The sequence below is a fragment of the Patiria miniata genome, unplaced genomic scaffold, assembly GCF_015706575.1.
Source record: "Patiria miniata isolate m_02_andy unplaced genomic scaffold, ASM1570657v1 HiC_scaffold_2, whole genome shotgun sequence".
Classification (NCBI taxonomy): domain Eukaryota; kingdom Metazoa; phylum Echinodermata; class Asteroidea; order Valvatida; family Asterinidae; genus Patiria; species Patiria miniata.
Window position 1 is genome coordinate 7,759,880 of NW_024037058.1, and position 27,115 is coordinate 7,786,994.

The 27,115-nt window shown below is 37.7% G+C and overlaps 1 protein-coding gene across 1 annotated transcript; it reads left to right on the forward strand.

The window, feature by feature from the left end:
* The first annotated feature begins 434 nt into the window (after positions 1–434).
* LOC119726254 (bicaudal D-related protein homolog) lies at positions 435–27,115 on the forward strand. Its single transcript, XM_038197882.1, has 13 exons — positions 435–591; positions 2,637–2,735; positions 3,094–3,537; positions 8,009–8,224; positions 11,503–11,625; positions 11,776–11,922; positions 13,024–13,443; positions 14,031–14,261; positions 16,845–17,021; positions 22,398–22,505; positions 23,138–23,277; positions 23,911–24,031; positions 24,476–27,115. Exons 3-13 carry the CDS (start codon positions 3,247–3,249, stop codon positions 24,596–24,598), a joined length of 2,097 nt encoding a protein of 698 aa, XP_038053810.1. The 5' UTR covers positions 435–591; positions 2,637–2,735; positions 3,094–3,246; the 3' UTR covers positions 24,599–27,115.

Here is a 27,115-nt window from a genome sequence, read left to right on the forward strand (position 1 = left end):
GCTTCAAACCAAACGAACAAAATGTACACATAAGGCCAAAAAAAAGAGGTTTTTTTTCAATGAAAGATGATGTCTCAAAACCGCCAAACTCACTGGTTTGACTGGAATCCTGCTGCTGCACAATTTTAACGTGTTTTTAGATGGGGTTATGATCGAGAATAAGCTTTATGTGGCCTCTCTGGTCTCCCATAATATTTGCACTAAGTTTAGTCGGGCACCATTTGCAGTCATCAGCCGACATTTGAAGCAAAAAAAACAGGTAAAAAAAAAAAAGCCGCGTCGCCGCACCACTTTTTGGGCAAGCTCCATACCAGAAACCGGAGACTTTTTTTTTGGCCTAATGGACTATACCTTTAAATAGCGCCCACAGCCACGTTGTGATTTTTCTCGTACCCTCCGCCATGCAAACTGTTTGCAGGGCGGTGGGTACGAGCGAACGTGGTGATCAGCGTGGCAGTAGCGCCCTCAAGTGAGCCACGCTATGTACGACGTTTAAGTCGGCGCGCCATGCATGCTGTACTGTCGATGTTGTGACAGTCTTGAAGGCCTAATAATTAAAAAAAACTCCCATATTAGCTCCATGCTTAGAAGGTAAGTGTTGTTTTGTTTTGTCATGATTCATAGCTAATAAATTCGAACAATACATCTTATGCAGTCATGTGATGTGTTTTGATATTTTGGATTTTAATATTTGTACAATCATGACAATGTAAATGTTGTATCATCATGATCATGGTAATGTATGCACTGCTGTTTTCTCAGTCCCACACATACAGTAAACTTATGCGTGATTTGATCTTGGGGATTGCTGTGCATATCTCTATAGGAGTGATATATGTTATGGCGGCAACGCCAATGTATCCTCGACCCTCCATTATCTGTAACGCTTGCATACGCGCGCGCGTTGTCACAAACAAATTGAAGGTAATTGTAGAAAAAGGACCGCATAGCTTTAGGGGGACTGACGATACACTACACCAGTCATGGACCCGAAACGTGGCGTCAGTTACAATCGCCTGCGTCGAGTGTTCCTACGCAACTCTGGGTCGTGGCGTTAAAATGAGTTTTTTCACCGAAATTCATAAAAAAATAATGCTACTCCCCCCCCCCCCTCTGACACCCAAAAACAATTTTACTGGTATTAGTACGCCTGTAGACAAAATACGGACACATCCTGCTGGTTTACGTTTGTATTTTAGTGTTAATATTCATCGCATTTGAACAGCGCCCCCATTGAAAGTGTGGTTCGAGCCCCCGCCACTCCCCCCACCCCCTTTAGAAAAAGGCAAGGAAAGTATGTTGCAACCTGATGCTACCGTACTTCAGCGGTTGTGTACAAAGTCTATGGAGAGTCAAGAAAATTTTTAAGTATTTCCCAACAAAAATGGAAATGTTTCTCAGTCCCAGATTCATGTCTTATCATCATTTTTGCAATTATAATGACCTTCATTGAGATGATAAATGCAGAAAAAAAGCAGCGTCAGCTTGCAACATTCATTCCAATGGCAAATTTCCCATGAGCCTTAGAGCTGGGAACCTTTTCCAAGCTATCTTTGAATTTGACATTTTTGCAGTCGAAATTCAATTAAATAGAAATATGAATGGCTTTTCTGAATTCAGGTAGATTTGTTTTTCCATATTGTTCACAGAAAACAGTTTTGTGAAGGATGTATGGCTGTAAATGTTCATTTGGTTTGTTTTTCTGTCGGTGTTTTAAGTTTTCAAATTGCATTCTTGAAAATCTAATGTATCTAGCCTACATTACTTGTCTCTTTTCTTACTCATTTGCCCATGACGTATATAAATTAAAGTCTATGTTACATGTTGTAAATGGTGATTTTTTTTTGTGAACAAGAATTCTTTCTTTTTCCTAGCAATGCAAAAGTAAGCCATTTTTGAGTGAGACATTGAAAGTAAAATCTGCCCACGTTGTCCGTGGAGTATAAACGGAACAATTACTTTACAAATTTTGAATCTCTTACAATGTTAACTCGGTTATCTCATGGTAGACCATACATAAGTACAGTTTGTGCATGTATTCCCTATCAGAAATGCAGGGACTGGGATCCAGTCTCAACCAATGCAAAACCAACCCAAATAAGAGCGAGACCCTTTTTCTAGAGGTTTGCAGATGCCAAAAAATAGACAGCAAGTACTTTGTCGTAAAAAATAAAACCCATGGATTGGAAAATCAAGCAGACAATAACATTCTGAAAGCACGCGAACAGAACCTCTTTTAAATACATGTGTAAAATTGTGTTGAATTTAGAAATTAAAAAAACTTAATTTCCAAAAGCCTGTGACAAAAACCGTGTAGTATTTTAAAAACCATTGACCCCCCAACAAATGATTTAAAAGACTTGCAAAATGTCCTCTTAAAAATGAAATGTACATTGTAACCTTCCAATTTTACCAGCACCTTTAATCCTACACGTAAAAGAACCTTTAAAATTCTATAACACGAGCCCTTTAATTGTCTTGGCGTGATCCCCGTATTGATTATTGCACATCGGGACTGTTCAGGGTCATTTGTTCCATAAACGAGTCCTTGGAATTATGCACATGTACACTGATGTAAAAAATATACCAATGACGCACTGATTAGTATCACGTCATCATTTTTTTTTGTTCAACAGGTGGTGATGTTCATGCCATGCAAACAAAAGGAAATTATTGCATGCTCCGTTGGCTCAATAATATCATGTTGCAGTTGTAGCGTGGAACTGATTGTCAAAGTGAGTGCACTGTTATTGGACGTAACAATTTCTTCTTTGAATTGATTGAATTGTACCAGTGCACATGTACATTGTATTCCATTGCATTTTATTACATTGTATTGTTCATGTGGAAGCAACATCATGTGTGAGTTATTGTATGTGGGAGTCCAGTTGGAGAGTACCGGTACAGATGGTACTTCCCTCGCCTTCCATCCCATGAACCGCGTTAGCATCCTGCTCAGGCTGATGTGTGGATATACATGTAGGTTTCGGTCCCTGACTGAGTTTGTGTGTTTTTAAGTGTCATTCCGGCATTTTCCTCCCAGCTCTGCAACTGAAGATCTCTTCATTATCTTTTCTTTCTTGGTTTCTCCAGACTTCAGATTTGAAACACGTGTCTGTTGAAGAACTGAGAAAGAAAAAGAAGTAGACAAACTCGAAGAAAAGGCTTAGGATAAGACAAATAAGACGGCCCGTGGACGGACGAGCGAAACATGCGGTCTGATTGAATTGTCGACTCTGGGATATTATGCAAAACTACACCACCATGGCCTGCATGTCGGATCAGGGATCGGTCGTGGACAACCTCTCGTTCGATGACTATGACCCGAGCCAAGGCTCGCTGGATTTCTTTGAGGATTTTGTGGGCCAGATGGCGGAATCGGGTCCGCCAAACAATGAAGACGTGTACGCCCAGTTGGAGCAGAAGGAGAAAGATTTGATCCTAGCCGCGGAGTTAGGAAAAGCCCTTCTCGAACGCAACGAGGAACTCACAAAAAGACAGGAACAGATGCAACAGGAACTAGCCGACAAATTTGAGGTAGGTTTTTCCTAACTGTTCCTACATCCTATAAAATCCAACAATATGTAGAATTTTGATGGATTCAGTTGTGGAGGGGTGAAACATTATTTTAATTGAACATGGCAAAGATTTAACAAAGAGACAGGAACAAATGCAACAAGCTACCAAGATAGAGGTTGGTTCCCTCTAACTAATCCCAAATCCTGCAAAATCTAGCAGTGATATTTTCTAGAGTTTTGATGGATTCAGTAGCGGAGGGTTTAACGTATCAATTGAACACAACAAAGTGTTACCAAAGGCACACGAACGAATGCAACAAGACAAGACTGATGTTGGTTTTCCCTAACTTATCCCAAATCCTGCAAAATCCAATTTGGATTTTGTAGGATTTGACAGGATTTTGTAGGATTCAGTAGTGGAGGAATGAACACTATTATTTGGGATGTGTAGATTAAATGTTCCCCTTTGTGTGGTTTCAACAAACTATGTAATCCCAAATCTTGCTAAATGCAACATTGGGATTTTGTAGGATTTTGATGGATGTGGTATTGGAGCAGACTGAATCATAATGTTTTACACTGAAGATTGAATGTCCCGATTTTATGTGGTTACAAATCGTGCAAGAGCATGATTTTCTAGATTGTTGGATTTTGTGGGATTCAGGATGGTTTCCTGAACCTGTAGGGGGCTTCAGATATCATATTTATTATGTACCAAAAATTTATTTCTGTACGTATTCATGTACACAGTTTCAAATACCTTATTTTAGTATCTACCTTTCTATCATTTCATGTACCAAAATAAACAAACCTCATGCTTGTAAAAGACTACAAGATATCACTTGTAAAAAGTTATTAATGATTGATAGATTATTTACCTAACTGGGAGTCTATAGAGTTAGGTTATCTTATGTAAACTCTCTTTATGTGTTCATCTCATTAATTTAAAAGAAATAGCTTTTATCATTGAAGTGACTCTGAATTTATTACTGGCATATTAAATGCGTACCTGACTTTGAATGATCACACAAAATAGAAATTTCTCCATACTAAGGAATTTGTATAAATTCAAAATTGGACATTTTTTTAACTGTTCGAGTATATTGGTTTTACTACAGTTGGAGGACAACAATGTGAGTCATTTGTTTTCAATTTTGTGCAAAAAATAGTTTGTGATTCCTTTTTGATATTTTTTGCATATATCTAAAAAAAACCCAACAATTACATACATAATACAATTAAAATAACTTGAGAATTTTTTTTTTTAATGTGAATTTTGACTGTTATACATTGCATATATAAGCACTTTTCCTTGCAACAAAAAAACCCAAATTTACTTTTTGATTAATTAATTAAAGTTGAGCACCATAATGTATAATGTTGCTTGTTCACAACACGTTTACAGAAAGTATTAAACAAATACATGTACTTTCTTTAAATGTATTTTTTGTATGCATACATGACGATTTAAAATCTACATAATTTAATTAAGGACTGCATATCCATTGTACTAAAAAAACACACACACCCAAAAAGTACGAACTGCACTAATTAAATATTTTATGAATGTACACATGTTATTGATGAATAAATTGAACATATTTGTATCAAAAACCATTTAACCTACTACACAGACACAAAACCATCGTGTTGTGAACGTGATCAGCATTTGTCAACGAGGCTTGAATTCTGCGAAAGCAGTGATTTTATGCACACTCCCGAGCTAATTCGACCTTGGCCGTTTCTATTATGCTGGTACATCGTGCAGGGTACCATGACAATGCAGTGTTTTTGCTGACGTGTGCGTTGCTACGTACAGCATGCATACAGTAAAATGAGTAAATCAGACTGAATTTTCAAATTGTTTTCATTGTCTATAAACAAGAACAGGGAAACAATGCAGGGAATATCCCACATATTTATTTCATTTAATAAATGGGATTTTCCCCTGTTTAGAGTAGGTGTATACTATTTGCAAAATTAAAATTAAAATTGCAGAAGCGCTGATTTCTCATTTTACATTTTAATTTTGTATTTTATTAAAATCTTTACTTTATAAAAAGTTTTTAAGCTCAAACTGGAGAACAGTACATGAAAATCTGTTTGATCATGTGTCTCACATACATGTACATGTCAATACATGATTCATGAATGTTTGTCTATGACTCTACATGTACACGTACATAGTGTAATAGGTATAAAACAAACTTTCAAGTAACAACCTTCCTAGTAATTTTCGTCGTGATCAAAAAAACATTTCAGCAGTCAGTGTGAAATTTAACACAAAATCAATAAATTTTGTTTTTCAAAAATTGTTGCATTTTGGAAGGACGATTCAATTATTTCTGTCCATTGGGAAAACAATCACTACAAAAATCTGATTAAATTTAAAAAGCACAATATTTTATATTTTTTAAAATAAACGTGAGAGAAAAATACATTGAAGCGCATTTAAAAATACTGTCCATTGTATGTGATATATGTAATGAACATTTAATTTCCTTTGCATGTATGTTTTGTAGTATGGATATTTTAATGGCATATGGTCCATAAAATCAGGAAAAAGAAACTTGCAAAACAAAATTGAGTGATACAGATAATTTGAGGATAAATAACAACAGTAAAAGAAAGTTCTACGCAAACACTTGCATGAAGCTTATGCAAATTAATGTAATTTACCTGAACCTTAAACTTTTTTCGTACGAGACATGAACCCCAAAACATTGGATTCATGATACTTTTGCAAGAAACATCGAGTACCGGCATCGACCAGTTCAGCTATCATATCATTGAAAATCTAAATTGAAATTTCCAGGCAGATAATAAATTTTGCCATGAAGTGCCGTGTTTATGCAGAGTTCCGCTCTCGCCTAGGCAAATATAGGTTTGGACAAATTGGACCGTATGAACATAGTTACCATGGTGTATTCAAGGAGGTTCCCATGGCAACCCACGTGGCAACTCACGTAGCAACCCATATGGCAACCAGGAAATGGTTGCTACAGTCAATTGCCTTTCAGTGCCATTCAGTGGAAGGTTTGCGGATAAGTTTGCATAATGTACATTTGCACAGTGGCTGCTGTACTCGTAATCTTGCACATGTATACATGTAAGCATGCACATGATTAAAAAGTAAATGTTCAGTGTGTATGCAGACATGTATGTACAATGTATTATCATTGATTTACGTGAGGCCTAATGTCATGAATTTTGTGAATAGTTGTAGACTAGGGAAATCCAATATCGAGAATATTGATATAGGCCCATCAATTATCCATGTAAAAGTTAAAGACAATAAAGAAGAAACTTTGATTTAAAAACACAACAAAAATATAACAATGTTAAGTCCAAATTTCCACGGCTCTCTCTGGAGCATATATTGATCAAATTAAAAAAAAATATAATCTCAGCACTGACAGTTTGTCCAGAATGGGCGGTTTCTTTGTGGTTTTACATTGGGGAGACTGCAAATTCCACCGAACGCAGAGCACAAAGCGACGCCGCTTGGCATTTCGCAATGTTTTTATTTTGAGTCACAAGCACAAGATAACGCCGCCAGCTTTTATTTTATTATAAAGCAAACGTTAAATACAAAGTAAAGCACAAACGGAAGATTTATTTGGGTGAAAATCTGATGCATTTTCGATATTTCGACATCATATCTCAATATTAAAATTTTCGATGTTTTGATTGATTAAAAAATTGCTATCGGCGATATTGATATCAAAATAATATCGAATAATCTAGAAAGATTCATAATCGCTCTCTAAGAGGATGACTACATTAAGGAGTTATCAGAATTATAAAATCATAGATATTGGATGTACATGTACCATGAAACAGGGACGGGAAAAAAGTGGACCCCAAATCTATAGTGGACCCAGAAGTACATTTTACATTGAGAACACCATAAATTTTAAAACAAAAGGATTTAATAGAAATAATTTCAATATATATCCATCAAGGTACAAATTTAGCCTGTACATGTACATCTAACTTGAATCAGTTCACGCTTAAATGATTGTATGTAGGCTTGCTGTTGAACTACGGGCTTGGATTCAGTCAAAATCACATAAATTGAACAAAATTAGCTCGATGCGGACCAAAGACTTCGTGTTTATGCGTGAGTGACGTGATTGTGCCATGCAATTTCTGGAAGGAGTAGGTTTGAGTGAAAATCAGTGACACCAGTCACCCCATGATGACCTTTGACCCCAGTTTGGTCATGTGACATGTTGGAGCTGGGCTGCTGATACTTTTGACAAAGTTTGGTTGAAATCGATCAAAATATGTAGGAGCAATAGACAATGTCAACGTTCGTTAACTAACTTACTAACGGACTAATGGAGAGACACAATAATTTGTTGAACTGCTACCCCGCAGCTAAAACTAATTAGATCTCCCATCCTTTTTTCCCCCTAGTGCCGAATCCCATTACCACGCGTAGCATAAGTCGGCACATAAATCATTTTTTGCTGTTTCCTCTGCAGGAATCGGAACAAGAGAAGCATCACCTACGTCGTCGACTGGAGACCGTCGGCGGCCAGTACGAGAGCAAGCTATTGGACCTCCAGACAGAAATCTCCTCTTTGCATAAAGAACTGGCCAATCAGAAGGCAGCACAGAAAACCGTTGAGAGTCAGAAACAGTCGGAGCTAAACGAGCTCTTGGAACAAAACCAGCGACTTGTCCACCAGTTGAAAAAGGTCGGGCACCCTCGTCATATTTGTTTAAATATAACCTATAATGTGTGTTTAGGGCAATTCCACACCAAAGTGGACATGACACCAAAAAATTCAAATGCATGTGACTTAAACAAGTTGGGCATCAAATGAAAGCTAAAAGTCTATATTTTTAAGATTTGAAGTCGGAATTCTATTTTTGATACATTTTGGTACCAAAAAATAGGATTACGTAATAATCCTGTTTTAATCCTAAAAATGTGATAAATAGTGATATGAAAGTATTCTACCAATACACACACAAAAATATGTACTCATGCCATCAGTTTCTGTCATGAGAAAGTATTGGTCTTGAAAAACTGACTGAAACTTTTTTTTTACGTTTTGCGTAATTTGTTTCGCTTCAGTGACTTCTAATATTTCAGCCTTCGAAAGTGTCCTTCCGTTACCGAAAAAATACATATTTTTTATTTATTTTCAAAACTTGCAGTATGAATGCAATGAAAGTTATTGTGCAAAGCAAGTTTAGGTAGGCCTTCAATATGACATTATAACTGACACTTCTGTACTTCTCGTTTTTTAATTACAATTAATTAAATCACGTCCTTCCGTTACCAAATTGGTAACGGAAGGACGGTAACGGAAGGACAAATGTTATTTTTATCAAATGTTACGACATTTGTGCTCATGTTTGAAAAATGAAAATCACTGCAACTACATGCATGTATAATGAGCATTGAAAGGACGTTCATGTGACCCACCTTCACAAAGGTGGTATAAGCAGGGCAAGGTGTTCATTACAAAGGATGGCACAGGCATATGTATAACATGTACAATGTACATGTACATGTATGACAATGTACCGGTACTCATACATGTATGGAGTTGTTGCAGAAAATCAAATCATTAAGTTGCTGCTATCACCATTCATGGACAATAGAGAAAGATACAATTTCTGTGAAGCCATTCCAGAAGCAAATTAAGTCAAAAATGAGATGGCAGAAAGTACCGGTACTATTGGGCACTTTCATACAATTTACATGTGTAAGACATGTGAGGTGCAATTTTTGACAAATTAAGTTAACAACTTCAGGCTGGATGTTTATAAGTTAATTATTGTTAATACTCTAAATCATTATAATTTGATTTCAAACATTGAATTTAGAGTTCAATTAAAAGCAACACCTAAAACATTTTTTAAAGCATAATGATTCTGAAGCCATCAGTTCTACCTGTAGATGTTTTTAACCCTAACTCCCTAGTCCTTTTTGCTAGGATGTAGCCTCAATCCTGCAAAATCTTCCAATTGGCCTCATGGAAAAATAGCGTATAGCCTCAATCCTGCAAATTCCTTAATTCTTTCTTGAATATGGTCCGTGGAGGGGTGACCACTGCCTGAATCCTGCAAAATCCTGCGGCAGTGACTGTCAATAAGTTGAGGCTTGACCAGTGACATCCTGGAGCAGTACGGAGGATTTCAAGCATAATCCAGGCCTATATTTATGCATGGCTGAGAAAAAACAACACAAGGTCCGGTCCAAGACCTTGACAAAGTGCATCCCACGAAATCAGTAACGCACTTTTGCCATGTAACCTCAATCCTCCAATTTTCTCCACTTTGGTAAAGAGGATTTTGAAGGATTCAGGGCGGTTAGGGTTAATGTACATGTAGGCTGGTCGCCCCCCCCCCCCCAACCCTTTAGGTAAACCACTGAACCTACCGGTATTATTATTAAAAGTTGTTGGGGAACAAGTAACCAATATACTAAAGTGTTCAAATACTGTGTATTTAAACTTTTAAGGATTGAGGTAATGGGTTTGAAGTCCATTTCTGTAGTTGTCTTGTGTTCGTGAATTATGCGTTTTTGGTTGTTTTCGTTTTTCATTTGTTATCATTAATTAGCAGGCTTTATCTTTATCTCAATAGTTTCTTGGGTATAATTGTTTATGCCAGGTCTGCCTATTGTTGATTTCACATTCAGTTACACATTTCAGCAATTTATTTCACTTGTATAATTAGTGTAAATTCACATTTTGTTCATGCTATAATTGAGTAAACCTTTTGTCCTTCCGTTACCGTCCTTCCGTTACCAAATTATAATCCACTTAAGACATTGTAATTATATTACCGAAACACTTAAAGTCAAATGAAAGGTGGTATAGTATAGATAAAGCTTCAGGGATTCCATTTCCTACCATTGAAATATAATTGCCCCATACAATTCACAGAGTTTACGCAAAATGCGTGTAAGTTGGAAAACCCTTGTCCGTTTTACCGTCCTTCCGTTACCGACCTCATTAATATTCATAATTCATAAACGAGAGATATTTATGCCCCCCAAAAGTGTGGAAATTGAAGGTAGCATTATAGCAATACCATTGTGACATTTGCTTGCTGTAACTAATAACAGTGTCTGTGATAGGCACATTTGAAATTTTGTTTAATGAGTGAAAACGTCCTTCCGTTACCGTGGAATTGCCCTTAATTTATCTTCAAATTTATTTTGGTTAATTCAAGGTATTTACAAACATTCAAAAATAAAACTGTCAAATATGAAATGTAATTGAATATGCATCCTGTGAAATCATATTGCATCTACATGTAGTATGAATTAAACTGTCTTTTATTTTTTTCGAGGAATGAGGAATTACCATCATTTCATTGTGATTGTTACATGTAAATGTAGGACCAAACTATGGCATTTTTAATGGAAACCTGCGGCTTGCGTAAAGAAAAATGAAGACACATTTTCACAGTTGTCTCAAAAAGTATATGGGAAGTGTGGCCTAGTGGTTATAGGGTTCGTATCTCAGGGTCAGGGGTTTGAATCCCGCTGCTGGTCATATGTTGTGTCCTTGGGCAAGCCACCTCCCCCCACTTGCCTCTCCACCATTGGTGGGTATACTGGCTTGAGCCTGGGAGTAACCTGCGATGGACTAGCATCCCATCCAGGGGGAGTAGAAATATTCTCAGTCGTTTCATGTTACTGAAACCAGATATAAAAGCCGGCCTGATGGGCCACATTGGCTCGAGACAGACTTAACTTTTTTTTGACTTATTCAAAAAGTATATCTACTGAGCTGACATTTTGTCAGTTTATTTTTTTGTCAATAACCTGCTTCAGATTTATTGTATTACTGTTCATTGAATTTGCAAAAAACATTATTTTTGCAAATGGTGCCCATGACACATACCTTTAAAACCCAATTCGCTTGACCAGCCCTTTTGCAGGAAAAAATATTGGAGTATTTTGGGTCTCTTCTTCAGATTTTGTTCCTTTTGTTTATTTTTTGGATTTTAGGCAGCGGATGTAGAGGAAGAACTGAATGAACACATCCAGAGACTACGCGATCAGGTTCACCTTAGAAGACAGCATTCACTGAACAGAGAAAACACCCACGTCACGGAAGACTTACAAAAAGAGGTGAGACGAGTCACATTTTATGTGTGCTTGTACTAGGACTTGCAATTTATGTAAAATGTCGTTGGGTCATATGTCTTAAATCTTAAGTTGTACATGTATGTCAGACGAAAGGAAACACATGTAAGCATCAACCAATGCAATCCATTTCAGGTGCAGCGGTTGTCGGCCAAGCGAGGGGAACTGGAGCGGAGACTACACATGGCGACCAGCGACCGGGACACGCTAGCGTCCAGCCTGAAGGAATCCAACGACAGGTGTATGATGCTAGACAAACAAAGCAAAGACTTGCAACAACAGGTACATTGATTCAGGAAAAAAATTATGTAAAATCACGGTGAAAATTGTTAGAGAAACAAAGATTTTCATCTGCATATACAGTAAAACATTGATTTGAAAAAAAAGATGTACATTGCATTGAGAATTTTGATCACATAATTTGCTATTGCTACCTCAGGTTAGTGTTTTTAATGGTGTTTGTAACATATAAACAAAAGTGTAAAATAGAAGTGTGGACTATAAAACAGCTAAGGGGTTAGTGCATTGTAAGCAAGACCCAAGAATTGTGCGGTTGGCAGAGCCCAGATTTATGCATTGTAAAAAAAAAAGATTTTTCAAAATTTGACCTTTAAAATTGTTTTGTGACATTGTGTTTTATCTTCTGTCAGGTTTATATTCAATTTGTTTCCCCCATCCCTCATTATTTACCCTCCTATGCAAACATACGTTCTTTGCTAAGTTGTCCTTTCAGTCCAAATCAATTTAAGTGACTGTATTCAACAGTTAAAAGCTCCCAGCCTACATAAAGCAGGATTGACTGGCTGTGACTGTTTATGTAACTTGAGACAGCTATGCTTTGACTGTGGGTGATTGTACATACTTCTTGCCTGCTTTTGTCAGTTGACTGAATTTGACTAGTCGCAGTGCTTGCTTGAAATATGATCTGACTGTTGGTGACTAGCCTATGTAAAAAGGCCTGGCAGGGGAAGAGGATTGATTTGTTTTGACTGTCTGTGACTGTTCAAACAGCAGGAGGTTTAAAGCCTGAATAACTAAATATTGCAGCTTGAGCTCTCCCACTTTTGATTACTTGAGTAGGAATTGAAAAAAATTTGTGCTAGAGTTTGAGTCAGACTTTGTTTTAATATTTGTATTAATAATTGCGTTCTTAACATTCGATTTCTGACTCACTCAAACCAATCAGTCAACATAACGTGTCGATATCAATTACTTTTGTTCTTCCATGACGTAATTTTTGAAAGCACTTTGAAGTTTACATTTCCTTTTGAAAAAAAGAACAAAATCATGACAGTTTCATTCCTATACTTCACAACACTATAATCTTGGTATATTTTGGTATTATCTGGAAGTAATTCGTCCTTTTCATTAATTATATCTCAGCTGGGACTGCGCGACACGGAGCTGGCCAAATTACGGCAAGTCCACAATGACACGGAAGAAGAACTCGAAGAACTACGCTACCAAGCCACACTGAACGCCTCGAACACCAATGGCGCGGACTACCAGGGAAATTCCCTGCTGTCGGAGCTGGGATTCGAGATGACCCACAATGGGGGCGGGGCCAGACTTGGCGAGAGGGAGGCAGACGATACAAACATAGAACAGGATGATGACGAAATTGAATGCGATGTGGTGGATGGACCTTTGTACACAGAGTCGGCGAGTAGGGAGGGGGCGGAGCTTAGAACAGAAGTAGGGGGACATCTTTCATGTCTTTCTGCAGCTACCGGTAGTAGTGATGGGAACGAAAGAAACAAAACTGAAAATTTGTCTACTAGCTGTAATATCGAGCAACAAACGGTAATTTTTTTAGTCCAATCTCACAGAGTTTCTAACAAAATTTTGGCTTTGCAAAAAAATCAGCTAGAGAACTGGTCACCAGTAATAAACCGTTTGATACTTTGTCAGCCGATAACTCTCTTTGTTCATTTACATTGACTTTTGCTAATTTATGGTTTTTGTACTTGTGTTTTTAAGACATGGCATGATTCATCCAGGGTGAAAAAGGGGAAAAATTATTGAAAATGCAAATTTTGTTTTTGAGTTAACTTGTTTACACCTTTAACATCTTTATTATCAGACAGAATTATGTATCATTTTTTTCCTTGTATTGAATGTTTGAATATCCACTTTTTAACCAGTTTGTGGTTCTGTATGCAAATTAAATACATTGTTTGTGAAATTAATTTGCAGATTTATGGCTTCTGATTAGCACCCTTGAACAAAATTATTGACAAACTGGGGAACCGTCAACATAGGGCTGGAAAGCTCAGTTGGTAGAGTACTGGTACGCTTTTGCAGAGGTCACAGGTTCACATTCCGCTCCAATCAATGTCTTTGCCCAACTTTAATTCTTGAAATTAATTTTCTCCGTACTTTTTCTGCAGTTGCAAGATGTCTTAAATGAAGTCCACTCTACCCTTTCGAAACTCGTCCACGAACTCAAAGCCTTCCAAGTAACGCGCAGCCCCATTGGCTCACCGTGTCACTCGCCCGAAGCATCAACCAATGAGAGGTTCCGTAAGGAACAGACTCGGCCGGAGGAAGTCAGGAGTTTACTTAGAGATTTAACAAGAGTCACAGACAGTATCACTAAGAGAGGAGATTGTTTAAGCCAGGTATATGTTATTTGATGTTGTTAATTAAAGCCTTACTCTTCCAGGTCTTTAAAATAAAACCTCGCTGAAGAGACAGTATCATTTTTTCCAGTACGTTTTGCATAATTTTGTAATTACTGTAAAATTTCTGGGTAAAAAAAATGTGTATTTCACAAGTTTCTCATTAAAACGTACATAATATGTGGCAGTTCCTAAAATTGCTTAAACCTTTTACCCAGAATTGCCTAGCCAAACATTAGCCCCATAACAAGAACCATCTTTTTATAATATTAACAACTCTCTGGGGCAGACGGCCTTTGACACTGGCAGGCTAAATTATTCATCCTGTCACAATATCCGGCAATAAACCTAAAACCCTAACCACCCCAACTCCATCAAAATCCATCCCACATTTTGGTGGATTTTAGGGGACTTTTTGGTCCAGAAGGACTGGCATGATAAATATTGATGGAGTATGATGGACTCTGGCCTAATGGCCTGAAGCAGTGTTTGGGGTATCTGATTGATTTTGCCTAGCTTCCTGTAGTGTATTGTGCGAAAAGCCATGTGTAGCAAGTCCATGAATGTCAACCAGTGCGTCAGTGGTGGATTCCATTATGTCACGTGCAGTTTTGTATTGGACGCACAGTGTTTGATGGATTTTGATGGACTTGGTATAGTTCCTAGTAAAAGATGCTAGGGAGTTAGAGTTAAAAGTGGCAGTTGTTTCCAATCCTTTGATATTTACTACACCTCAAAATAGCATCAAAACCATTGTAGGCTCCACCCAACATGTACTGCAAAGGGTATAGAACCACCCTTTAAGAAAAACTGTGTGGTATTATGTAATCAAAGTTAGCTTCCATTGGAATTTTTTGGTAGGATGTTGTAGGAGTGAATAAAGTAAAGGCCAGCCACTATTACTCTATACATGGAACTCTAGCTGTGCACCCCTGAAAGTTAACGGCCAAAACATATTAATAGCACTTCAGATTGCACTTTCATTGCTGTAGTATTACATTGTGTGTTCAGCACAAAAAGTACATCTAAATGCCATCAAATTTCAATGGGCTTTTAAGCATAGTGTGCGCCTTTTGTCAATACTTGCGTGGGAGGAACACACCCTGCTGTAGTGCTCTCACAATGTATTTCCAAAATAGAAGTTGTGTGTTTTGTGGCCTCTGTAGTTAACAAATGACGTGAAACTGAAACTTGGTCATGCCGGAGTGATAAAGTCATGCAAGCATGTAACTTTGTTCAATGGGTTGATATGACTGTCTCTCACTCTGTTTATATAATTTTTCCCCATTCCATTTCTATGGATTATAGGAAAGTGCAAATCAGCTCTACATGTATAATAATAATAATAATAATAATTATTGCATTTTTATTGCGCTCTCTCCTGGACCAGCCTGTTCGAGAGTGCATTACATATTTAAGAATAAAGTAAAAAGTAAACAGATAATTAAATCAATTGCAAAAATTAGCAAAATACACACAGATAAATATCAAAACTCACAGGCAAAAATACACGATAACCATTAATTAAAAATACCCCCCCCCCCGAAGTCAGACGCACAGGCAGAAATTAAGAATCACTAAATGCTTGCTTAAAAAGGAAAGTCTTAAGTTTAGTTTTAAAAGAACACATTGAATGTTCAATCCTGATGTTTAAGGGCAAGGCATTCCATAAACCAGGTGCTGCTGAGACAAAAGCACGATCTCCTAAAGTAGACAGCATTTTACTCTTGGGATAATCTAATAAAAATTCACTTGCAGACCTAAGTCTGTAACGCTGAGCTTGACATTCAGATGAGGATGAAAAAATTTGACAATTTTTATTGATTTTAATCAGGGTTCGTCCTTAACCTTTTTTTTCCCCACTAGCCAGCCGAACTAGTGAACCAGACTCGTAGCTAGGCCGCGGGCCTTTTCACTAGTCCGCAATTTTTTTGTATTATTTTTTTTCACCAGAATGTCATACATGTTATTTATCCTGAGGGAATCTTGTCCGTGTTTTTAACAAACACATCTAATAAAAGTGAATTAAAATCAGACACAAAGTGATTAAAGTGATAAATTAAATTATTTATTGATAAATCAACTTTAAAAAAATAAATTAAAATAATATTGATTTTTTTTCTTCATTTTTTTTTTTTAATGGTGATTAGAATAGATGTATTCACATCACGTTTTTGGCCAAAATAATTTTCGGTGCCATTTGCATTTGCAACACAAAAGCTATCAAAACTGGACCCTCAAAAAGAAAAAAAAATGGGGGGAAAAATATAAAAGCCACACGTTATAGCGGCGCAAGTACCAGTGTTAAGATCTTGAAATAAATACAAAAAAGCAGAAAATGCAGCCACAGAAAGGAGAAATCAAGTTAAGCTTTGTGAATTACGAAAGTCGCAAAAATCTTATTTCTGCCCCGATGTTTTTGTGACATATCTACGACTTGTTAGCCAGGCAGTGCTATTGTATAGGATTACCCCATAACACCCGTGAAAGGGCTAAATCTGGCCCATTGTGTGGACCACATGCATGAAAAGACTTCCAGTGAATAGCCATTCTGAAAACTCTTTCTGAAATTTTTTAATCCAGGGCACCGCGTCCAGTGTTAATGATAGTCAGATCGAAGCATTGGAGAGCCACATAGAAGCGTTGCGTGGGGAGTTGTCTAGTACCCAGAGTCACATCGAACTCCTTCAGGCGGAGATAGACAGACAAGACAATGACCTGAAGAGGAAAGACTCAGAAATATCTACTATCACTGTGAAGGTGAATTTCTTAACAATTTATGACTCGTCTTTTTAAAAATCTTTAAACATTAAATTAAACGTATTGTTTCAAATTCAAATGGAAGTTGGTTGGGGATGTCGAATGTGTAACTATAGCTGAAGCCTGAAAGAGTATGGGCTCTGTGCGAGGACAAGAGAGGGCACTTTTTTCCACTTTCAAATGTCTCTCCCATTGGTCTCCCCCAACTCTCCCTTTCTTACCGTTGAGGGGGTACTTAATTGTGCACAGAGACCATGTACTTTTCACAATGCCATTTGTTTCATTGTAATTGGACTTCCATTACACATTTTTGTGTTTCTTGCTAATTACTAAGAAATTATTAGTAATACTGAAAACAAAGTCCTCAAAAGTGTTAGCCCCTTTGTGAAATGGAAAATATTTGACATATTATTTCTTGAAGACTGGTGTTCAAAAGATGATAAAAATCATTGCATAATTTGCATCCGTTTTAAATTGCACTATTTCACTTCTCAACACATTATGTTGGGTTTATTAGGGACAGTATTTAATTCTGACTATTTCTGAAATGTAAATTTTTGTTGGAAGTCGGCAATTTCTTATTGTGTACATGTTTGTCCTTGTAACTTCTATTTTCCAATCTTTCTGATTTCCCCTTAAAGACAAGATACCAGTTGACACAGATACTATATTCCGAGGTCAGTAGAACGTCAACTTTGTGGTCAAGATACATTTTTATAATTTGCTTATTTTTATTTCGTCAATATCCATTTGCTTCCCGCACCATTGATTTATTCCTTCGCTGCTTTTTTATCAACTGTAAGCAGTGTGGTGCAGGGCAAACTAATATCCCAATCCCATTTCAGTGCTTTTGTCATGTACGTACATGTACATTTTTTTTTTAATGTGAACTAATAATAATCTTCTTGAAAAGATGTTCTTAAATTTAACTCAAAGAACATTACATTTCAAGTTTAACATTGTATTCACAATAAAAAAAGCTATGTATTATTTTAAAATGTTTTCAACCCACTTTATGCAACAAAGTGCCCAAAATGCATGTCTGAGTTTTTGGCAGGGCGCAAATAATTTTTATTTCATTTTGGAAACTTTTTGGAAATCTGCAAATATAAACACATTGCAGGGGAAAATATCCTTTTATTTTAATAATTGTTGTTCTTGAGAGTTTTTTAGAAAGAGATTGTTGGATTTTTGGGGGGTGGGGGTGGGGGGTGGAGGAGTATAGCCTCATAAAACTAGTTACAACAGTGCCTGAACTTGTTTCTGTATGGTCATCACGCCATTTTGGTTGAGGTTGAATGCTCTATTAATTTGTGTAAATACACGTTCTGTGTTTTCTGTTTAGCATTTCATTCTTAAAAACCTGTGTCTTCTGTCCCTGCATCAGAAATTGTCCTGTCTCGTCTGTACAAGAACATTAATTGTACAATTTATTGTAGCTGTTACTAGTCAGTTCGTCTGACTACTTTATACTTGCTCTTTTTATGTGGTGGCTCTATACATGTACATTGTATCTTGACTAATGGTGGCAATCATTCATGTAGCTGAGACTATAAAACCCTAAACCCTTGCAGCATTTTTGGCTTGGAAACTTCCTTGGATCTGCTAAAACTAACACTGCTAGAGCTGTACTGATGGCCAAATATTTGAATATTCGATCATCCACTGAAGTGAATCGAATACTAAATTATTCAAAAATACACAGCACAGAACACTGAAATAGAAGCATCAATCCCCATGTGAAGTAATACAAATGCAGGTGTTGGATCCAGCAAATAAGCAAACAAATAATAGTTCAATTTTGGCAGATTTGGAGAGTTCGAGTTGAAAATGCTGCCCCCCCCCCATTTATGCCCCATTTTAATTTACATGAATGAAATATTACTTTCTGTAATAACAGTCAGTGTATGGTCTCATATTTCTTTCTTGTAAAATTATTTTGAGTCATTTTTATATCATTTTTCTGGTGGTGGAGTACTTAACATTATGTGCTTTTCATTTATACTCATTTCAATTTTGTAGTACTGATAACTTACAAAATGATGCTAACCCTTTTTTTCATCCCATATGGAATTTGCAAAACAAACCATGTGGTAGAAAATGCCTGTCAACATGACTCTGGATTTTGGGAGCTAATGTTAAATTATTTTATTTTAATGGACACAGGTGTTTTTTTTTTTATGAAACTTGGTCTGAAAATGGAGGGTCCTATACCACAAATCAACATTATTTTGTACTTGACACTCACTTCCAACATATTGTATAAAGGCAATTCCCGAGTTATGTAATGGCCATGACACAGCTTTTATTAGAGCTCAGGGAATAAACTTGAAGATGTATTTTATAAATCTTTTACATCCATCATCTTGAAATTAATGGCCAAGGATAATAGCATGACTTTTGGATCATTTCCCAGAATTACTAATTAGATACATGTACCACGGTTCATTTGTGGGGAGTGTGGCTTAGGATTTGTGACTCATGATCAGAGGGTCAGGGGTTCAGATCCAGCTGCTGGTCATATGTTGTGTCCTTGGGCAAGCCACTTGACCCTCACTTGCCTCTCTCCACCTAGGAGTATAAATGGGTACCGGCATTAGCTAGCAGTAACCTGCGATGGACTGGCATCCCATCAAGAAGTAGAAATTTCTCAGTCGTTTCATGCTACTGAAACCGGAGATAAACACCGGCGTGATGGGCCACATTGGCTTGTGACAGACTCCACCTTCTTTTATCATGGTTCATTGGCTCTGTCATGGACATTACACTTCCTTTCATAACGCTGGAATTGCCCATGTATGTTAAATCGTTTTTTAAAGGGCAAATATTTTTTGATGAAACTGTCCTAAAATGGAATTTTTATCGGATCTATGAAAGTTACCTTTTAAATAAGTAAATTACAAGGATGGGAACTCGACCAGGCAAAGTTTTTTATTAATTATCAATTGAATCAAGAAACTACCGTAGCGGGATTGATGGTTTAACCCTAACGTACCTAAATCCATCAAAATCCACCCCCCTGTTTCGGGGGATTTCGGCGGATTCAGGATACCTCCATATTGAACAAACTGGGGGATTTTGATGGACTCAGGATTCGAAGCCTAGCGGAACTGGCGGATTTTGATGGATTCAGGATACCTCCATTTTGAGCTATTGGGGGACTTTGATGGATTCAGGATCTCAACAGTTGAACTCTTTTGCAATGTTTGTGGTCAAGTAAATATTGCTGGCACTAGCCCTGCCAAGTCTGTCACATACTGTACAAACATGTACACACATGTACTGGGTGGACTTGCATGGAGGGTCACGTGCTGGAGGAAAGATACAAATAATGTGCGAAAACGTGACGAACGCAATGCCGTTTACGCGCAAAGAACACCATGTGCATCGCTAATAATTATGTGTGCGCATCGCGTAAATACTCGGTGCGCATTTCTTGCTTCGCGCGTGTTGAGCTAGGTCACGTGCTGGAGGAAAGATACATTTAGCTCCATTACTTTACGTTAATTTGTTGCGCGTCTTTGAGAGACAACCAAAATGGCGGAGATTTATCGCACAGTGACTGGGCGCGTGTGGACCCGCTGCCGATCTAGTCTTTTCATTCTATATCTATGGTTTACGGGCTGAAACATGCGCTAATGTCTTTCACACAAATTTTGTGCGCGAGACGTATTCACTTCGGTACTGATCCATGCTGGGGTCGCAATGCATTGGTGTATTTTGATGGATCCTATGCAACAACACACATCACAATTTTCATGCGAGCATGGTATCCTGAATCCGTCAAAATCCACCAGAAATTTAGGTGATGGATTTTGAAGACTCTATGGAAAAACATGCTGTATTTTTTTTTATGCCACCATGGTATCCTGAATCCGCCAGAATCCATCAAGACTTTTGCTGGTGGATTCTGGCGGATTCAGGATACCTCCAGAATCTACACTGGGGGATTCTGATGGATTCAGGATACCAGCAATTTTTGCATGACAAAATTGGTGGATTTTGGCGGATTCAGGATACTTTCTAGTAAAAGAGCCCCAGGAGTTAGGGTTAAAGAAAAGATCACAACATGGTGATTAACAACAACATTGTGACTAACAACAACATTGTAACTAACAACCGCAATATTGACAGGCATTACTCATCTTGATTTGTCATCATAATGTGCTGAAGAATAGTCATTCCCATATCCCCATTTTCATCCTCATTGAACTTTGGACTTCCATTGGTCTTCTAACAGCAGACCTGGGTTTCTGCATAATTAAGCGTCATTCCATTACGTGGGTTCCAAAAGTGCGACATTTTTGTGTCTCTGTTGCACGCGACCTGTGTAATATCATTAATATGCCATTCAAGTATCATTGAAATTGACTTCAAATTAGTTTTGATTTGTTTGGCAGGTACTTAGCTTTACATAATTACTCTTGGAGATAAAAGGCATCCAAGAATGCGTCCTGAATTTACAGAATTATATCAGATGTGACAGGGACATGAAAACAATTGGAAGCACAATTTATGGAATGACCCATAAATCCCATAATCATAATCAACAAAATAACTCATCAAATTAATTGTATTTTTTTCTCAATTGTATCCGTTTCCCAAGTATGTGACCCATGCTCAATTTCGTGGAGCTTCTTGGCAGAAAATTTTGCTTTGCTGAATTGTGTGCTGAGCATGAATACGCTGAGTACCAGTCAAACGCAATAAATACATAGCGTAACACTCTAGCTGGTAACCGTTTTTTGCTCAGCAAATAATCTATGCTCTAAGCATATTTCTCAGTGTGGTCAAATTTCCATGAAAACTGCCCCCTACCAGCGCTGTTTAAATGAGAAAGACACCACAAAACCAATTTCTTAAAAAAAAAAGAGGTTTTCTTGAAGGTTTTGAAGCCTTTTGGGAATTGAGCTGAGTTTATAATGTTGTGGTGTTGCCAAACTCATTGGCCTAAGAATACATTTGATCTACTCTGTAAAAAAACAATCAGTCAGATGTTGCAAACCGACTTCTGAAATTAAATTTTCCAGTGATAAAGAGGATGAACTAAAATTGGAAGGGGTCCTGAAACAGATTTTCCACTCCTAAATATTTAACAGAATGCTACAAGAAATTGTATATTTTTTGTGTGCCAAAACATAAGACATGACCTAACAAAGAAGCAAAGTAAAAAACAAATTTTACCAAATGAGAATTTCTATTTTTACATATTTTCACCCTCCTCAATTTTAAAACCAAAATACTCACACCTGGTGATATGTGACTGATTGTCACAGAGTAGGTTTCATGTCGCTCTTCTAAGGAAGAAAACATTGATTGTTGTAACTTCATTAAGAATTTCATTGAGGATGAGTGTTTCTGTATCCATGACAACAGGTTCGCAGCCTTGAACAGGAGTTAGAGTTGGCGTCGTCCTCCGCTGTCGATTATTCAACGTCTTGCGAGGAGACTGATCTGAGCACGTCCAGTAGTGACGACGACAAGGTTGGTTTCCCTTGAGAAGTTTGTCAAGGAGCAAATCAAAGAGCGGATAATTTTAATTGCAGATCTGTTGGGTTCATGTGGCTGATGTTCATTACTTAGCAATTATGAAAAGTTTTAACAATTATTTATAAATATCTAAGACAGTTTACCCATTCCTATTGGTTGAGAGCTTGGTCTTAAACTTTTTTCTTGTGTCACATGAAATTTTGGCTCCTATGATATACATTACTTAATAATTATGAAAAAGGTTTAACAATTGTTGAATCTTCCCCTGCAAAAGTTTAATGGCATTTCTTGTTTTTGGTGAGCAATTTTTGCAAAGAAAAGAGCATATTTAGTGTTCATGCAATACCGTGATGCCCTGGAGTAGAATGGCAGGGTGTGATAGTATACAAAAAATGAATGTTAATGAGTGCAACGGTAAGAATAATTTCATGAAGTGACAAATAACGAGGCAACGTCAAGTGGAATGGAACATGCCATCTGTCACCCAATGAAATTATTCTTACCATTGCACTCATAAACATTCATTATTTGTTTTATACAATGCCTGAATAATAGAAAAGATAGTTGTTATTGGCATGTGATGAATGTTTAATTTGCACTTTGTGTTTATTTATTTTTTTGTTCAGCTTGAGGAGAGAGGAAGCTTGTCTTTAGTCCATCCCAGGAGAAGGTCCGCATCGGAGCATCTTCAAGACATCTCATCCAATGTTAGCCAAGAAGAAGTCATCGACCGACTGCAGAGTGAAAGGGATGAAGCCATTTTAAGGTGAGGCTGAAAATCCTTAATGCCTCCAGAAAACTTTTTAAGATCCCTGCGTACTAAAATCCTAGGGCATCAAAATACTTGTACACCAGATTCCAAGGGCACTAAAAGCCAAGGCATCAGATTCCCAGGCCACCAGATTCAGGGTACTTGAATTCCAGGGCACTCAATTCCCAGGGCACCAGATTCCCAGGGCACTAGAATCCCAGGGTACTTAAATCCCAGGGCACTTAAATCCCAGGGCACTAAAATCCAAGAGCACTAAAATCTCAGGGCACTAAAATCCCAGGGCTCTTCCCAGGGCACCAGATTCCCAGGACACTTAAATCCCAGGGCACTGACTAAAATCCCAGGGCACTAAAATCCCAGGGCACCAGATTCCCAGGGCAGTATAAATCCTATGGCACCAGATTCCCAGGGCACTATAAATCCCAGGGCACTAAAATCCTATGGCACCAGATTCCCAGGGCACTATAAATCCCAGGGCACTAAAATCCCAGGGCACCAGATTCCCAGGGCTCTATCAATCCCAGGGCACTAAGAGACAAGACACCTGATTCCCAGGCCATTCCCCGACCACTATTCATCCCTCCGTTCCACTTCTGACTGGAAATGGTTCATTGTTGTATTTTTCAGGCGGTCAGTCGCAGAGCAGCAGTTGTTTCAAGCCCAGGCCGATATGAGCAAGCTGGATGATCAGCTGATTGGAGCTATCAAGCAGAAAGTCAGTCTGTCGGAACAGCTAGATCAGTGGCAGGTAAGGAGTCATGAAAGAGTTTATCCACAGACCATTTTATTGTGTATTTGTTGTAGGTTTCTGAACATTTACTTGTCCTGGATATCTATTAAGATTACCCCTAATTTTGCAGGGAATGACACGCACTGTTGTCTTTGATACCGTTTGACCCTGTGGGATAATTGTTGTCAAATGATGTAAATGTATAATCAATTTGCTCTCGCATGTACCACCAATCCATGGAATCTGGGTGTAACAGTCTCAGTTATCCGGTCTGCTGATCTTTCTCAGCGGAAAATGTGAACATAATGCGAAACTATAATACCCACACTGTCTTCCTTTGCCTAGCTTTTACATTTTTTTGTGAACTGCCTCTGATGACGAATTGGTTTTGTTTGATTGTTTTTGTTTTTTTGGCAAAAAAAATGACATGTTGATAAGTTTATGGTGTCTCTCTCATTCCAGATCGATATTCACCAGCTCTTGGACCAACGCCTCAAGAAGCAGCTGACAAGGCAAGAAGTCAGGAAACCAGACCTCAAGAAACACACGGCCCCCTCTCAAAAGAGATTCCCTTTCTGGAGTTAATAAACAAACAAATACGGCCATAGATAACAATGCCACTTTGGCTTTTGTTTTTGTCTTGTTAGGCAAAGTGAATAGTAGTTGCCATAGGCAACAATTCTTGCCCATTTTTACATTGATTTTTGCCATTGTTGCATTATATGGTGGCTAGCCATAGCCATAAATGTCCATTCAGGTTTTGGCTTTTGCAACTTTTAAAAGAAATTCTTGGAAGTCACTCATACGTCCATTTTCTAGTTCAAAAACATCGAATTCTATAATTTAGGAAGAATTATTATAACTGTATATTAAAATTGCCATTTAGTTGATTATATATAATCAATGCCTTGATCACTGGATGACACAATTGAAATTCCGACTGAAATAATTTATATGCTTTATGAAAATTTCAATCGAAGATCATATATTTTATAAAAAGAAAGTTTCAATTTAACTTTCATTTTCGGATTTCAATATTTTTCACATTATATGAGATATGTACATTGATGGAAAGATGTTTGTATATAATTTGATTGAGTTTTTTAATGGAAGTTCAGGTTCAAAGACATTGGTGTTATTTGTGAAAATGTGTGACAATGTGCAATATTAGAATTTAGTCAATGCAATCATTGTAGTGCACTAAGGTATGGTAGATCATTTGTCGTTCGTGCGCTCTCTCTGTTTTAAGCATAAAAAAAATGCTCAAAATCTAATGACGGTGCCTAAATACCTGATGAAGTTTAAGCGCTGGGAATACTGTCTCTTCCGAGTAAAGAACATTTTGATCTCGGTTTGAATTCAAATATTGCCAAATCAAGTTATGAACAGCGACCAAAATCAGCAACTGGGACAGGTTCTCATTCTGCCAATTGCAGCTAAGTGATGTCACATGCTGAACTGACAAATAATAGCAACTGGGTGCACGTGTGCGTCGTTCCAAAGCGAATTACAAACCAAACTACTAATTGAAATTTCAAAAGTGCGTCACTGGAAGCATCTTTAGAAATGGCCTTCTTTTTCTTCAAAATGACAACCGGTGAGCTGTTGAACAATAAATTTGCCAGTTACTTTTTGGATAGCTGCAAATGATCTACTCTACCTTTACATGTAGGTGTATGACTAGGAGAACCTAGTTAAAGCTAGTCCCAACATTTCTATTCAGTTTAACAAGAATGGCTATTCACTGGTCTTTTCATGTATCTGGTTAGTCTTGGTGGAAAGACGTCCTTAGCGATGCAATGTTTCAGCGCGCACAGGTTATTTAGGACTTGACAGCGGTTCACTGGAACGGGCGCCCTTTATACAAATGCCAACAAGCTGCAAAGGACATCTTGGGAATCTTGTATTCTTGCTCGGGAAATTCTGAGCAGAATTGTGTGGGCATTTGCATGTGCGTACATGTACGTGACGTACATGTAGCATCTCTGGTTTTTCAACGTAGTGCAGTTTTTTAAGCCACTCGTGTAAAGCTTGCAAGCCTGTACGCTGCATTGGATCAAAACTGTTGGTCTGCCTAGTGCTATCCAATACACATGTGCATGTACGATTGGTCACCTAAGGGTTAATTTTCAGAACAGCTCTTTTGTTTCCACCCATTCGCATGCGCTGTTAGAGGTGTGCATTTACAGGTAGTGCAAGAACCGGGTACTACTCTTTGAAAAAAAAAAAAAGTTATAAAGAAACCCGTGCCAAACATTCAAATCTGGGAAGTTGCTGTTCAGATTGTTCATAAAGGTCCGCATGATACTACTACCACATCAGTGCGGTAATACGGCTAGATAGCATGTACATGTATACTGTGAGCTCTAAATTTATAGCCACATGTATGTGGTGAAAAATGCCACTTTCGCAAACATCATAAAACCTGAAATTGGTTTGGGTTTTCCATGCATCTTGTTTTTCATTTTGAAACTATCCCACTGACATTCGACATGTTCGAAATGTTTATTTTTCATTTACTGAGAAGCTACTGAGTAATTTGTAAAGTTGGTTACAGGTACTCGATTCCATAATCTGGAACCGGTTCCTGACATTAACGGTGGGGAGCTCGGGTACCCGGTTCTGATGCACAATCCTATGCGCTTTTATTTTGCATATGAAGTCAAGCCTATTTCAATGGAAGATCCCAAGATGTTCTTTGCGTGCGCTTAGTCGACCTGGCTGTATGGGACTGGGAACATGCATGCTGCTGCTGCACACAGTACAAAGGCTGTACCGTCTATCATAAATACCCCGCTATGAACGTCTTTACACCAAGACTGGTATCTGGTCTACGCAATGGGCCATATATTTAGCCTATTAAACAAAAAACGAACCAAATTTTTGTTTCAAGTGACGTCGCAATTAAGGTAGGCACTGCGTACACCATCTTTTCTTCAACAAATGGTTAAAGTGGTCAGAAATAATCTCAGATCCCACCACAGAGCATCTAGAATCCAAAAAATGTTCGGGACCCTTAAGCTGCACTCTACCCATTACAATGTAGGTTTATATTCTGTGCAATATTCTGTAAAGTGCAAATACAAATTGACTTTTACAACT

What these genes read in the sequence shown, in the direction of transcription:
- LOC119726254 (XM_038197882.1), top strand. Translation starts at nt 3,247, where the DNA reads ATGCAAAACTACACCACCATGGCCTGCATGTCGGATCAGGGATCGGTC. An exon ending in GCAAAGACTTGCAACAACAG is followed by an intron (nt 11,923 to 13,023) that starts GTACATTGATTC and finishes ATTATATCTCAG; the next exon opens with CTGGGACTGCGCGACACGGA. An exon ending in GAGGAGATTGTTTAAGCCAG is followed by an intron (nt 14,262 to 16,844) that starts GTATATGTTATT and finishes TTTTTAATCCAG; the next exon opens with GGCACCGCGTCCAGTGTTAA.